The 16,356-nt window shown below is 39.5% G+C and overlaps 1 protein-coding gene across 1 annotated transcript in view; it reads right to left on the bottom strand.

Annotated features, from left to right (window-relative positions):
* Lrrc72 (leucine rich repeat containing 72) overlaps window positions 1-16,356 on the bottom strand; it is a 62,415-nt gene that overhangs the window by 7,158 nt on the left and 38,901 nt on the right. Inside the window, exons 5-7 of the mRNA XM_004626551.2 lie at window positions 15,681-15,791; window positions 3,648-3,737; window positions 2,314-2,466 (exon numbers count right to left, since the gene is read on the bottom strand). Coding sequence (XP_004626608.1) covers window positions 2,314-2,466; window positions 3,648-3,737; window positions 15,681-15,791 — 354 coding nt within the window. The remainder of the gene's footprint in view (window positions 1-2,313; window positions 2,467-3,647; window positions 3,738-15,680; window positions 15,792-16,356) is intronic.

Here is a 16,356-nt window from a genome sequence, read left to right as displayed (position 1 = left end):
CTTTTGAGATTCTCCTCCTGGAGAAATCAGGTGCCTTTTTTTCTCCTTATCACCAATAAGAACTCTCCTAATTTCCTCCTTTGGCACTGTGAGAAACCCAAGCTGGGCTTGCACAAAGTCGAGTGTTTCACTACTGGAGAGTGAAGCGTGTGACTGTTTGTGAAACACTTCAGGGTCAGCAGCACGGATGGTTTCCAGTTCCGCCATCTCTGTCACTGGAGGACCTGAGAGATGTGAGGAGAAATTTCTGAGGCCAGTCCAATGTGGACAAAGATGGAGAGCTCCTCTGGGGCGGCTGCTGAATGTGGTGGCCTACTTGTGGATGAGCAGAGGCAGATCCAAGCAACTGATACTCTTTCCCCTTTTTCTGTTAGAACCTTTTCATGATAGAAAGTTGGGGCGGAAGACTTGAGTTTTGTTCTCATTCTTCTTTCCTGCTCTTGCTCGTGTAGGGTAATGATTCAGTGGGCTCTCCAGTTCTTGGCGGACCCTTTCTCTCAGCATTTTCAAGGCATTAGGTCACTGTCTTCTGGCCTCCATCATTGCAGCTGGGGAGTTTCTTGTGACTCCGTTATCCTTCTGTTGATAATCTGGATTTTCCTGATTGATTTAAAATTGCTTTGTGTTCAGCATAAAGCTTATGTTTTTACTTTTAGGTTTTGTGTCTTATATGTCTTGAGTTCGTTCTGTCTTACCGACCTGGGGATTCATTTGTCAGCTTTAGGGAAATATGCAGACATTATTACTTCCACCATTGCATTCTGCTCAGTTTCTTTCATAACTTTTTCTTCAGGAATTATTACTGAACTTCTATTTGCTCTTTTTGTTTCTAATATCTCCTTATCTCAACATCTAATTATTATCTTCTGTGTATTTCTCGCTGGATAATTTTCTCAATATTTTTTTCCAATTTAATATTTTCTCCTTTATTTCTAGAAAATTTATTTCATTCTTTTAAATATATGTTGTCCACCTGGCAAAATGTTATGAGGAAAATAATTACATTTATTGCACCATTTTTTCCCTTCCCTCTTCTTTCCTGCATGGATCTGTGCTGTGTGGTGGTTTAGCAGCCACTCAGAACTATAAAGCACATTAAGCAAAATAGAAAGATGTGTTCCTGAACACTGATAATGTCATACTAGCTTATATTAACCTTATATACCCTAACTCTAAAAAATATCCCTGGATTGAGTCTATTACATAAAAGAAATTAAATTCCAACTAATGAAACAGTAATGAAAATATTTGTTATATTTGCATATAATGATCTTGCGTATGAGTGCAACCAAAATGTTAAAAGTGCTGGGTGGTGAAATTGCAAATCATCTTTATTTGTTTCTTTGTATCATCATTAGCCTTAGTTGGTGTAACTGTCTTGTGTTATTAGTAATAATAGCTTCTTTTTTTTTTTTTTGCTTAATGTATTTTTATACAGGGTCTACAGGGTCTCACTGCACAGACTCGTAGTGATGATCCTCCTGTTTTCAGTCTGCCAAGTGCTGGGATTACAGGTGCGCACCACCACACCCAGTCTCAATCACCCATCTCAACATACCTAGGAGGTGGGGCTGGCATGGCACGTCGGGCATCGAACCCCGGTCCGTGTGCCTGTCTAAGCAGGCGCTTTAGTCTGCTGAACTATCTGGCCAGTCCAATAGCTCATTTCTTGATGCCTTTCTATTGTGTCGGATAGTGGGGAAGAGGATCCAATGTATTGTCAGATTATTGTATTACCTCCACATGTCCAAATATGAAAATGCATATTTACTTTAAGTCATAAAAGTCTAAATTAAGGAAATTAGAAAATAGACCCTTTAGATCTGAAATGTCTCCCAAGTCCCATGTGTTCAGAGATGGGACCTTAGAAAGAGAATTTGATCATGAGGCACTATAATCATCAGTGAGTCAAGTAATGAATTCAGAGCTGAATGTTGATCGGAGGGAGGACCGGTGGGGGTGGGCGCCGGGGCACAGCCTGCGAGGGTGGGGTCCTGGCCTCGGCCACTTCCATCTTCCCTCTGCTGCTTGGCTGCCATTGCATCGGCAGTGTCCTTCCACAGCGACTGTTCTCGCTTCCGCCTTGGAGCCCACTGACCATGGGTTGGACCCGCTGAAGCCACGAGCCACAGTAAGCCTCTCCTGTCCTTGAAGTGGAGTATTTTGTCTCCATAATAGAAAGTGACTAATCCAAAGTAGTCACATATTATTTCACTCTCTAGGTACTTAGCTCATTTTAAATTACACTTATAAACAAATTTTCCAAAATCTTAAGGAACTTTCATTTTTTTCTTCTGGTTTTTTGCGAAATACCTGGAGGAAGCCTCTGGGCGGGTTTCTGCTTTAATGGTAATTTAGAATTCCACGAAGCATCTACTTTTCCTCCGAATGCAATTGACTGAATGATATGAGCCTTTCTGTGGTTAAAAATGGTAATCATTGATCTTCTTTCTTTTTCTGTAACTCCTAATAAATACAAAAAGCATTATTAGCGCCAAGTATTAGATTTCAAATACATATACACAGTGACTCAAAATAGAATTGAAGGCTTTAAAAATGTATTTAAGGACAGAGGATATAGCTCGGTGGCTCAAGTGCCTGCCTGGCAAGCTCAAGGCCCTGAGTTCAATTCCTGCCACAAAACAAACAAAACTAAGCTAAAATAAAACAAAAAAAATAATAAAAATAAAAATGTATTTAAATAAGGTAGATTATGTGAATACCTTGCTACTTCCATTGTGTAACAGGGCGGGCACCATCATTTCCATAATCTTTCAAGCCTAATTCCTTGCATTACAAAGCTGAGCTCAGTCCTGACGCCTAGTGCATCCTGAGCACATTCTAACAGATCCCAGAGATGAGTGGCGCCCATCATGACACATCCTTGTGTTTCCTGAGGGCCAATGAGGAAAGGAGACACTGCTACCAGGCTTTGATATGTCTCGTAGAAAAAGTAGCTCAGCAATAAGAACATTCAAGGGCTGTGGCTGTTGCTCAGTGTCAGACGAGATGCTTAGCGGCAGTGAGGCCCTGAGTTCAATATCCAGTATCACCAACCAGACAGACAGACACAAGAATGTTCAAATTTGGAGCCAAAATAGATCTTCAAAATGCACAGTGTGATGCACGGACGTTGATTGTATGCATGTGGCTCATGAAAACTCAACATGCTAGTTTATCTCTCATGTAGGAAAAAATCTCTAGTATTATAAAAAGTTATCACCTAGTAGGTTAATTAAAATAATAAAAATGCACAGAGTTTCAAAGAGGATAAATTAGAATTTGCATAGGCCCTCAGAGACTTAGTCCAATTCGCTCATTTTTGAGATTAAAAACTAAGGTGCCAGAGGATAAATGAGTTGGCATCTGAGATGCTGAAGTCCAAAGCAGGACCAGAAGGAAAGGCTTCCTCACACCCAGGTACGCGGCCTTTCTAGTAAACTGAGATAGAAATACGCATTCCTAAACTAAGTCACATTACAGGATTCAAATACCTAAAAGATAATTAAAAACCTTTCATTTCAGAGACAATTATGTAACAGTATTCATTTACAAAGACACATTTTCAATGGCGTGCTGCATTATTGAGCTAATGAGTTGTGAGGCTGCTTTCCCGATATTTCTCTGCATCAAAGAGATGTCCTTACGATTTCTGTCAAGTAGCTGTACTCCCGGAAGGTGGTAGATTATATACAAACGGTACAAGTTATACTGGCACAAAGGGTTTTGGTATAGACCTGCAAAAGTAGAATTGAAAATAAGGTGTCAGATTTCAAAGTTATCACTTGATAAAATAGGACAAACTGTGCAACACAGATGCGAAAAGCCCCAGCTTAGGTCAAGCTGATGGCCCCAGGACGTGCTTATTTGCTGAGAGCAGCATTTAACTTCCCTGTCTGCCAAATTCATTCATTCAACCAACATTTACTAAATGCCACTACTATCTGCTTAAAGCTGTGCGGGGGACTGAGGACTTCTCACGGACCCAAACCTGCCACAAATAAGAAAAATGTTCAGCTTGCAGAGTAAATTTGTAAAGGAAAAAAAGAGGTATTGGATTTGTGGGAATCTTGAAGCTGCTTTTGATTACAGCGTCATGTGCAACTTTTCTTCCAGCCTCAAAGGTCCCTGGGAGCTTGGTTGGATCCAGAGATGTGGTGGTCCCCTGTCTCAATAGAACTTTCTCCCTCGCTTTGCACCACTATGCATAATTCAAAATATGCTAATGTTGCTAGCAGCTTCAGCTCTGAGCAGGAGCTGAGCTCCGCAGGTACCGGGGCTGCATCTCTGTCTCTGGCCAGACACCCAACGCGCTGAGAACGCAGAACAGGGGCCAGGATGCCTAACCCTACTCTTCCTGAGGACAGGAGGAGGCGGCGCGCGGGATGCAAGGAGCTCCTGGCGTACATCCCCTCCTGGCCCCGTAGGAAGCGGTACAGAGATGCAGTTTTTCAATTCCCAACTAGACGTCGTGAGGGTCTTACTTCCAGGTCAAGTCTTATGGTGGTTATTAATCCTTAGATACTACGAAACAGGATTAGGTGAACAGTATGAAAGAAAGCTTTTCCCATTTCCGGTTGGTCATCTCTAACTACTTGGATTCTGTTTCTGCATGATTTCTAAAAAATACTTCCACCAAGTCAGTGCAAAGAGAAGATCCACTAGATGGCAGTCACAGAAAGAGCTCCGGCGGCAGCCCAACCCCAGCCCTCAACAAAATGAGGTTCTCCGCAGCAGTGAGAGCTGAGTACTGAACAGTATCGACTATTCATAATATACAGAGGCTCAATAAAGGCAAGGTATTGTTAAGCATTAGAAATCCAGGGGAAAACTGATTAATATGTGTCAAGCGCAGTTTGCAACACAGACAAGATTGGGAGAGGCATGCTTAAGTGACAACACCCTAGTTGAAAACTGGAAACCAATAATCTGGATTTTTCTGTAAGTAAAGCATTCTGATTTTTTGTATAATTTTTTTTCTGGATAATAAATTCCTTATATATAACTATTCCATGTGGAAAGAATGAGTGTTAAGAGGACATAAAGCAGGCAATGGAAGACACCTGGTACATAACAAACAAGTTATAAGAGTGAAGAAAGACATAAAAAAAAGTAGAGCCAGGAGCAACCAAGACATTAAAGAAAGGAAATACATGTGTACTGGGGGAAGTGAGAGGAAAAATAGAACAGAAAGTTTTCAAGATTTCTTAAGTGGCAAAAATGGTTTGAATTTTGTTCTTAAAAGACATGGAATTTAAACTGGGAACAAATAATTGTAACTACAGCATAGGGAATAGAGCGGATGTATATGAAAGCAGTTATAAGGACAGATTTAAAATGATCCACAGGGATCATGCATTGTAGTTGGAGCCAGGAAAAGTAAAGGGCAATCCTTGAAGGATATAAAAGCAAAACACAGTTGCTTTTAATGAGAACTTCGAAGGGAGAAAAAGTCGCAAATGTTGTGGTGCAGCAGGCTGCTCTGTGGTTACTGTCCTGGGGAAACACATCTGACACCTCATTACCCTGCATTGCACGGTACCAGCTGGAAGTGGAGCCTGCCTTTGCGTGGGATGCTGATGGAAAATGTGCCAACATCTTGCGATGGTGGCTACTCTTGGTGGACCCTTCACTCTGTCCTTTCCTCCCAGAACAGTATGGATTCACTTCTTTTCCTGGCTGTATCTTTGAATTACTGCTTAAGTATCTTCTTAATGCAAAATGAAAGCATAGCTTCAGTTGAACAGAGCACCAAGGTTAGATTTACATTACGTGACTTATTTAACAAGGTGTCACCGTGCAGAAAACTCTGCGCTTGTTGTGGGTCTCTGTGCATCTGTCTTAGTATGAAATCTGGGTGGCAGAAAGTCAGAAAACTGAACTCCTAGTCCAGCCTCTGCTCACACGAGCTTAAGTATAGATAGAACTAAATAATTTGAAAGTCATTTTATCTTAATTATCCTTCCTTTTTTCCCCCTTAACTCTTAAATTTTAGAAGGAAGCAGACTTTTTCTCTACCTTCCCTCTTAAATACTGTAAACATTTAAACATTTTGGATTTATGAGTTTTGGATGGATGCTAGCAAAATTATCATAAATTAAGTTTCTAAGATATGAAATCAGCTTCCTGTCTCTGAATTACTGAAAGCCTCCTATGATGTATGGGCACATTGCTTTGGAAACTATGAAGCAAAATTGCTTACACTTTCACTTTCAATAGGTTAATGCTATTTAATCCGCCTTCCCTCTAGGCTACTTATAGAGTACACCTCAGTGGCGCCAGCACTGTCTTGCTTATCTTAATTTGGGATTCAGTGTCTAAGCAATTTACATTAACCCAACAATATATCAAAATGTCTGTAGCACCTTAACACACAAGCTTGAGTTACACGAGTCACACGTGTGAAGCTACTTTTTAGTGATGCAGAAGAGGACAAAGAAAGTGGAGGGAAGGAAGGAGGACAGAAAAGAAGGAACTGTAGGAATCTAAATAATTGGCTCCAGGTAATTTGGGAAACTTTTAAAGCTGAACTTTTAAAATCATTATTTAAATGGACCCACATGTTCTGAAGGCACCTTTGAAGAAAGTTGATGTAATTAATAAGGGGTTAACAAATGCATTTTAATACATGAGAGAAATGGTACAGAGATTGGAGGAGCCTGTACAAAATGGCCTGAGGGAAGATCAGCTGTCCGTGATCAGATACACAGATTCTGAAGTTCTGGGTCAAGAGTAGTAGGCTCAGTGTTTCATTGTCATCAACATCCCATGCTAGCTGAAACTTGTGAGCTTCCAGACAATGCGTGCTTTTACTAAATATGGAAATCATCTTTGTTTTCCAAAAGTAAATAGAGCAGAAGGGCCGGTGAGATAGTTCAAGTAGACTAAGCACCTGTTTAGGCAAGCGCAAGGACCAGGGTTCTGTCCCCAGCAACACATGCCGCATTGGCCCTGCCCCTGGGTGCACCTAGGGCTGGCCACCAGGACTGGGCGTGGTGGTACATGCCTGTAATTCCAGTGCTGGGAAGGTTGAAAACAGGAGGATCACTCTGAGTCTAAGCTGCATAGTGAGACCGTGTACCAAATATACAAGAAAAGAAAACAGAACAGAAGGTGGAGACAGTGGAGGAATGGAAACTTTTCTTAACTTTAAGCTGAGTAAACAACCCCCCTGGTTATTTTTAGGTCATGAGTGGCTCTGTCATTGGAAGAGGCAGTGTCACTTAGAGGGCCTTAATAGGAGAGGTTCAGCTGAAGAGGCCCTTGAGATCATGGTGCTGCTCTGCCTCAGTGGCCCTCTTTATCCTTGCCTTTTTGTCAAGGACCAAGGCCACTGGGGATGATAAGAGGAGTGAATGTCTAACAAAGGCAGGTCCTGTGGGAATAGGAAGACCCCCTTCTAGAAGAGGGTGCTCCCTATGCCAGGGGTGACTCCTGTCAACTCTACTAGGATGCAGGCCTTAACAAATACAAAATGTAGGAGTCTAAGTCCATGTCCCCTCAAGAAGTTTATGAAATACAGAGATAAGTTGAATGAAATGAAGAGAACAAGGTTTATGAACAAGGGCACTTGGCTGTCAGTGTGTTTCCTTTAGTGCTCCAAAAGGCAGGGAAGACCAAGGTGGGTCCAGCCAGCAGCCAGAGAATGAGTCTTCGACACACATGGGTTCAGATTGGGAGTTTGGAGGAGGGATGAGCAGGAAAAAGGGAGCAGAGAGGGCGGGTGTGGAAAGGTAGACCTGCTGGAGAGGAGAGGGGACGCTGACTGCCTGGAGGACAGGACCTCACACTCTGCCGCCAGCCGGCTTGGGGCCTCCCTGAAGCTCCTCGCGATGTGTCTCCTGGGCAGTCACTTGGCAGTGCTCCTTGCAAATGCCAGAGCAGGGTGCAACACTGAAATGGATGAGCGCTTCCCCTCCAGGCTATTTTCTCACCCTCAGAAGAACTTGTAATTGGAGTGGAATAATAATAATAATAATAATGCTTTAGGTTTTTATGCAGTTTTACAACTTGAAAAGACACATATTTCAACATTTGAAAATGTTTGAAATGCATGGGTTTCTCATGTGAGTTAATGAACTGAATTTAATCCATGATTGCAAGTGAGGCTGTCATAAACTTCATCCGAGGACATGACTGTGCAAATGATGCTGGTAGTCTAGCAACAGCAAACTTTTTCTGTAAAATACCTTAAACCAAATTGGGGCAAGGGATCAAGTCATGAAGCCTCACTACCAAGAATCTTCAGAAGAGGCCTTTCTTTGTTTTTCTGGCTACTAGACAGAGTATCTTTCTGTATTTCAAAAGAATGATCCTGTGACAGGGGCAATTACAGTTATAACTTGAATGACATCATCATGACTTTAAGTAGATGCCATTATAGCAGTCATGTAAAGTATTAATACGGATGGCATATTACTAAGATGGACTTCAAAGAATGATGACGAATTTTTTCCACCCAGAGGCCTGACACAATCCTGCGCTCACACTGACCCTTGACAGGCAGGGGAGAGTCCACTCAGGCCTGGACCAGGCACCTTGCTTCAGGGCATAACCTGCTCACTACTATTGGGTCAACCTTGCTTACCACTCTCTGAATGTTGTTTCATAACCAAATTTGCTTAAATGATTAAGTTTTAACACGTGTTCAGTAGCCCCTTTAACTCTCTAAAAAATGCCTGTGCTGTGAGTTATGAAACTATAAGCCCATAAAGGTCCAGCTTGGACTTTTCTTGTTCACCTGTGTTCTTTTATGAAGTATCACAGGGTGAATGTGTGACAAATATTTATTGAATGAATGAAGAATTATAAATATTGAATGAATGAGTGAATACAGGATAATTGAAATAGGATCTGAGTTTAAGGTTTGACATTCTTTGGTAGTTTGGATAAATCTTTTTCTAGCATTTCTGCTCTTGAAGAGGGAATAGTTCTACTCACATATGAGGATTATTGTAAAGGTTTAAAAGATAATTTTTAAACAGAAATGACATTTTAACATATTACTATAATGATTATTGCTTAAAATGTCAAAATTTAAATTTAGTCCATGTGATACTTAGTAGACTTTCTAGACTATATACAACTTCTAGATTATTTACATAGTAATACATAATGCAATTTTAATTTTTTTTACCTCAAAATAACATTCATGGTGATAAATTTCTAAAATAAAATTTACAGATATATTTTGCATATATCTACTCAGACAAATTATTCAAATACATGCAAGTATTTAGAATGGATATCACTGGATAATGTGATTAAGAAGGTTTTACTATCATCTTTCTTTTCCTCATTTATAATTTTCAAAAACTTAATTTTGAGGCTGGGGAGATAGCTTAGCAGTCTAAGTGCCTGCCTGGCAAGCACAAGGACCCAGGTTCAATGCCATGCCAGCTATGGAAACCAGCCATGGTGGCACACACCTATAATCGCAGTGCTGGGGAGGCTGAGACAGGAGGATCACTATGAGTCTGAGCTGTGTAGTGAGACCCTGTACAAGACCCTGTACAAAAGAAATAATTATTAAAATTTTAATTTTGTAATATATATTTGCTGTAGGTACTAATCACAGTCATTGTGAGGAGTTGGCACATGTACATAATATTTCTTAATTCTTTTTATATAAGTTCTCTTCCCTTCTCCTTTCTCCTTTCATCTCTTGTTGCCCTGGGAAACGTTTTCTTCACAAGTGTTTTAGAGGTGATTGGAGAGAGATTAAGATGGGAAAGTAGAAGCCAGCAGTAGATCATAGCCTCTCTGGGACTTGGAATGAAGACTTCCAGAAGACAACAATTTAAAAAAAGAAAGAGAAGGAGCTCTCTGGGAACCAAGGAAGAGCTAACAGGAAAGCTAAAGTCATGAAGAAACTAAACATAATGCAGAGAAAGAATGAAGCAATCTGGCACCTGGGTTCAAACCAGGAGGACCTGTCTCCATCATAGTGTCAGAGTGGAGAGCGCCAGCAGCCCTACTGGTAAACAGCAGACTTGTGGTGCTCGTCCCAAGGAAAGCCCAGGTTTTGGTAAGCCGCAACGTCAGAATTGAAAGTAACTTCTTCTGCATGGCAGGCTGGTGCTGGAGTAGAAATCCACTGCACTGCCTTCCTATATTTGAGAATGGCACAATCAGGAGCCATTTTGAGAAGGGGATTATTGTTTAAGACTGAACTACTTCATGAATCAGAAGTCACAGAACGACCACACTTCTGGATGGGAGAAGGCCATAAAAGCCAGTCTAAGAGGGCTGGGCTAGTCACAGACTCCCTGAAAAGGCTACACAGTAGTAACCTCAGGCCACGGAGGCTACTGTGCTCCTGCCTTCTATGGTGAGAAGCCAGTACAGTCACATCTAGTTTTCTGAGGAGTTAGGCCTGAAAGGGCTGGAATGGAGCCCAGTGGACTGCTTGACTCCTCTCCCTGGCTTCTTTCAGCATAGAACTCGGGTCTGTTGGCCTTACCCACCCACAAACGTGATAAGATCTTATGCCTCTCCTTGCGCATTTGCCACATCCTGGAGTGTTGGGACAGAGAGATGGCTGGAGCAAGGCCGGGGGTGGGGGTGGGGTATGTGTCTCATGATCTCAGAGGTCTCAGAGTTAGTTGGGGATAGCAGTAGCTCAGGATGCACCAAAAGGGATAAACAAATACAAAAGCTCTGTGGAGTGAGTACAGCACAGAGGCAGAGGACATGCCAGTGAGCAACCTTGCTCAGTGGGAAAGATGGGGTAGGACTCAGCATTCACACATCAAAAAGCGGGTGTAGAAACACAACAGGCCCAGTTTTGACTCTTGATCCTCATCTCTATCTTTTGGATTCCAGTGCTATAGGACATGGAAAAAATTCCCCATGTAACACACAGTGTGGAGGAAGTTTTTGGACTCATTTCTTGTTTGATCTTTCTTTTTTTCTTTTTCTTTGTTTTGGCTACCACTTTTACCTGATTCTATTTAATTAAAATGTCTTTAATTGAACATTTTATCTCACTTTTTTCTCTCTTCATCTTCCTTTATGTTGTTCCTCAAAATTTGCTTGTTTCCATTGTTCTCTTTCCCTACTCCTTGATTTTTGATATTATTACCACTGACTTTCATAAATAATATTTACTTTATACTATGCTATTATTACTCATTTGTTTGTATTGTACACAGTGGTGATATGTATTTTTATTTTAGTGGATCTTTATTGTTTGTCAACATCTAATCTGCCTTTGTGTTTCTATTATTACTACAATCACTTTTGTATTATTTTTACTTCTAATTAGTTTTTATAATATTTCAAACTTTGGGTTGTCTTTGAGCCTGTATCATTATTGCAGATTTCTATTGTTAATTGTGGTAAAGTTGCTGGCTTTAGGCAGCTTTCCTCTATTTCATCATCTGATTTCTCATTGTGTCATTGACATTCCTGTGGCTCATTTTCTTCTGAGTGGTGTTGGGGATCAAGCTTTCCTTATAAAGGCTGGACATGAAGTTGACCTCAAATAAAAGTGGAAGAGATATCCATCCCACTAGATATCAACCTTCAGTGTAGAAACACAAGAATTATGAAAAAAAAAATGGCAATACAGTTCCTACAAATGCCTTTAAGTAATTAGTAACAGTGCAAACATATTAAAGCAGATGAAATGTTAAGCAACTAATTCAAAAATTAATTTATAAAATGATTACTGACTTCAAAGACCATACAAATAAAGCCAACTGAAGTAAGGAAGTTAATGCAGATTGTGAAGGGGCATTCAGCAAGGGCATAGAGGGAAGAAGGGAGGGAAGGAGGGAGGGAGGGAGGGAGGGAGGGAGGGAGAGAGAGAGAGAGAGAGAGAGAGAGAGAGAGAGAGAGAGAGAGAGAGAGAGAGAGAGAGAGAGAGAGAGAGAGAGAGAGATTCTAACCAAACAGAAATCCTAGAAATGTGAAGTACAATAAGTCAAACAAGAAACTCAATGGAAAACCTCACCAGTAGACAGAATGAGTGTCTGTAAACAGATTTTCAGGGTCTGAAGATAAGCTTTAGGAAGTATTACATGCAGACATTAAGAGAGGAACTCCTCTCCCAGAAATTATGAGCAAGACATCGAAAAACACTGAGGCACAACTAAAAGACTAAACTTAAGAATTTTTGGTGTAAAAGAGGGTGTCAAAGATCAGAGTAATGGTAATAATGGAAAACTTCAAACTTTTGGGAGACATAAGTATCTAAATGCAAGAATTATTCAGAACTTCAAAAAGCATGACCACCAAAGAACCTACTCATGTCACTTTATAGTAAAAATGGCATAAACATAGAATAAGGAATGAATGTTGAAAGCAACAAGAGATTGCCAAATTGTAGAGGCAAACCTACTAGAATAATTTTAGATTTCTCTGCAGAAACCCTAAAGATCATGATGGCAGGGGATGATATATTTCAAGCCATGAAGGAAAATAACCACTAACCCAGAATATTATAAATGGCAAAACTATTCTCCAAAATTTAAGGAGAAATAAAGACCTCCTAAGAGAAGCATAAACTGAAGACATTCATAATCCCTAAACCAGTACTGCAGAAAATACTTAAAGAAATGCTACACAGAAGAGGACTAAACAAGTTATTGAACATTAGGAAAGAACACCAAAAAAAAATTAAGTGAGAGAAATATGTGCACATAATTTTTTACAAGAATCATGTATGTAAATGATCTTAATTCTCTCATTACAACACAGACTGTCAGACTGGGTTTTCAAAAGACCCAACTCCTTTATGTTTATGGGAAAGATGTCTTAACAGCAAGCACATACACAGACTGAAAGTGAAAGGATGGAGAAAAAAAATTCTGTGCAAATGGAACTCAAAGCAAGTAGAAGGAGCTATCCACATACTTGACAAAGCTGACTTCAGGACAAAATTAATCAGATGAGGCAAAGAAGGGAATAAATTGGTAAAGTGACTCTATGTTGGTAAACGGAACAATCCACAAAGGATACATAACAATTGTAAATACGTGCCTACGATATCAGATTCTAACTTCATAAAATGAACAGCACTCAATATAAAGTACATGTATATCTCAACATTACAATAGTGAATGGCATCAGTACTCCAGTTTCATAAATAGATGGGTCATTCAAAGAAAACAAGAAGGAAAAGAGTTAAGCTGCACCACAAATTAAATGGATTTAATAGATGTCTACAGAATATTCCATCCAACAGTTACATAATATACGTTCTTTGCAGCTCATGGAGTATTCTCCTCAATAGATTGCATTTTAAGCCATAAAACAAGCCTTAACAAATACAAAATAATTAAAACAATTTCTTGCATCTTTTCAGGTGAATGAAATAGAATGAAGCTAGAAATCAACAGCAAGAGAAACCATAGCAATTACTAAAACACATGGTAACCAAACAACTCAGTTTTGAATGATTAGTGGGGTCTTTGAAGAAATCTAGAAGGCAACTTAAAAATTACTAAAATAAAATCAAAATGGAAATATAAAATTCAGAATCTTTGAGGTACAGCAATGACAATTAGAAGATACTTAATAGCTATTAGTGCCTGTATCAAAATATCAGGGATCTCTAACAAATAGCCTAATGATGTATTTCAAGGTTCTGGAAAAAAAAACAAGAACAAATTGAAACAAAACCCAATAGAAGGAAAGAAATAATAACAATTAGAACTGAAATTAATGAGATCCAGACTAAAAGAATGAAACAAGGAGTTGGTTCTTTGAAAAAATGAACAAGATTGATAAACCCTGCCAAACTTGGCTGAACAAGGAGAAAAGACTCAAATCAATTCAATTAGAGAAAAAAATGGAGATGCTAGAATAGATACCACTGCAATCCAGAGGGTTATTGGAGACTATTTTGAAAATCCGTATTCTAATACACTGGAGAATCTAGAAGAAATTGTTATATTTCTCTGCATATATGGCCAACCAAAACTGAATCAAAAAATGTAAAAAATTTAAACAGATCAGTGACAAGCAATGAGCAGGGAGATAGCTCAGTGTAGTAAGCACCTGCCTGGCAAGCAGAAAATGTGGTGTATACACAGTGAAGTACTATTCAACCAGAAAAAGAATGACATTTTGTCCTGTAAAGAAAAAAAAAGGAGGGATGGGGAGATCATCATGTTATGTGACAGAAGCCAGACTCGGATAAACGTCGCATGTCCTGCCTCACCTGTGAAATCTAAAAAAGATGACACGATAGAAAGAGGCTGTTGCTAGACACGAGAAAGGGAAAAAGAGGAAAAGAAGGAAGTGTCAGGGCATGAATATGATCAAAACACATGATACACATTGAAACTAAGGGTGAGGGTGAGGTGAGTGGGTGTGGGGGAGGAGAATTAGAGTATGCTGTGTGTGTGTGTGTGTGTACAAATCTGCCCCCATGAAACTCATTAATCTGTATAATCAATACTCACTAATTTGGAAAAGGTGAGGAAAAGCATTGAACAGACTTACCTCAGTGTTTCTGACTACCCTTAGGGGCAGCTTAGTAGCCCATGTGATACAAAAATACACAGTTAAGGTTCCTGCAGCACCACACCTAGTCTTTTAATCCCAGAAGCATTTGTTCAGCATACAAGATCAATATAAACTAATTCAGAGTCTCTTATGAAATGTCAGAAAACTGCAAAACCCACCTAATGTTTAGCAGCCTTGTCATGTCTCCAAAGTAATCATGGAATTGCCTTGAATTCAGTGATTTTAATGTTTAGATTTAAAGGCTGTACCTATCAGCGGATTTACTGATAACAATGAAAATAGAACTCATTATATGTTGATCAGATGAAAACTGTACCATTAACACTATTTTACATATATTTAAAATACAGATCTGGGCACATGAACAAAGGAAATATGTCTATTTCATGACATGTAAGTTTTGAAGTCTGAAAACACTGCTCTGAGGGCCTTTAACCACAGCACATCAAGGATCACTTGCCTAATGCCACACTTGTGTACATGACTGGTAACCCTGCAAAACTGCATGCTCGTTCAGAGTCAGAATGGCATGTTACCTATTTTTAATCCATTTCTAGACAGATTTCTTTTTGATACTGAAGGCAGTTCCTTACTGGTTGTAAGCTAGTGCATATGAACGGGTCTGCTCAACCAACTGAAAATTTAAAAACCTTGTTCTGTTTTCACGTATTAATTTACTTTATCAGTATTCTTCATATACCATGGAATTCAGTCATTTAAAATATACAATTTATTCATTATTGCTATAGTCACTGAGTTGTATAACTTACAACCATAAATTTTTTAAGCCTTCACTCCTTAGCAATCCTCTCAGTCCCTAAATCTCCCAACCTTAAGCGAACACTAGTCTATCTAAAATTACTTCTTGACTTTATTGTCTCCGAGGATGTATGTATTTGAAATATTTCATATAGGCAGGATCATATAATATGTTAAAACTTACCTTTCAGATAGAACAGAAAACACAGATTTAAACATATAAATCCTCTTTTCTACTTTTGTCACTCTCACTTGCTATGCTGTATCATTTCACCAATAATTAATTTCTACCCGTTCTGTCAAAAGCATATCTTAAAAAAACAATGAAATCTGGATCATGTTTTATTATTTTAACATTGCTCCTCTAATCTTAAACATCATAAAAAGAAAAATGGCTGGTCTATTTCTCTTGTAATTTATGGTCATATAAAAGTGCAAGCTGATACTTAGGGTCTTCAGGTCCAGCATTCCCTTCAGCTCCTTCACGGTGGCATCGATACTCGTGAGCTCATTATGGTGCAGCAGGAGGACATTCAGGGATGGCAAGCAGTGCAGCCCTGGGGAGGAGAGCTTACATGTTTCGTTTTTTGTTTTGTTTTTTGATTTAGGACAGATTCTACAGGGTCTACAGAGTTTCGCTACATAGATTGGACTCACAGTGAGTCTCCAGTTTACAGCCTCCCAAGTGCTGGGATTATAGGTACACACCACCACACCCAGTCCCAATCACCATCTCAGCATGCCTCGGGGGCGGGGCCAGTGTAGCAGACCCAGGGATTGAACCCCTGGCCACTGCGTTTGCCTAAACAGGCGCTTTAATCTGTTGAGCTATTTGGCAGGCTCTTAAAGAATGTACATGTTAAGAAGGTTTTTAGTTCATCATTTACTTTTAACTTTGTCAAATGAAAACAAACATTTTTAATGCTAATTTAATGGCTAAACAAAAGAAGGGACTATATTATGGTTGGGAAGAGGAGAAGAATCTATTAATGATATCATGGATTATTACAAAACATAAAGCGTAAGAGTTGAGCAATTGATTGGAATGTGGGAACATAAAAATTTCTTTCTTTCTTTTCTTTCTTTCTTTCTTTCTTTCTTTCTTTCTTTCTTTCTTTCTTT

This window comes from Octodon degus, unplaced genomic scaffold (assembly GCF_000260255.1).
Source record: "Octodon degus isolate 3935 unplaced genomic scaffold, OctDeg1.0 scaffold00015, whole genome shotgun sequence".
NCBI classification, from domain to species: domain Eukaryota; kingdom Metazoa; phylum Chordata; class Mammalia; order Rodentia; family Octodontidae; genus Octodon; species Octodon degus.
Note: the sequence above shows the minus strand (reverse complement) of the source record. Positions and strands in the feature narration are given on the sequence as shown.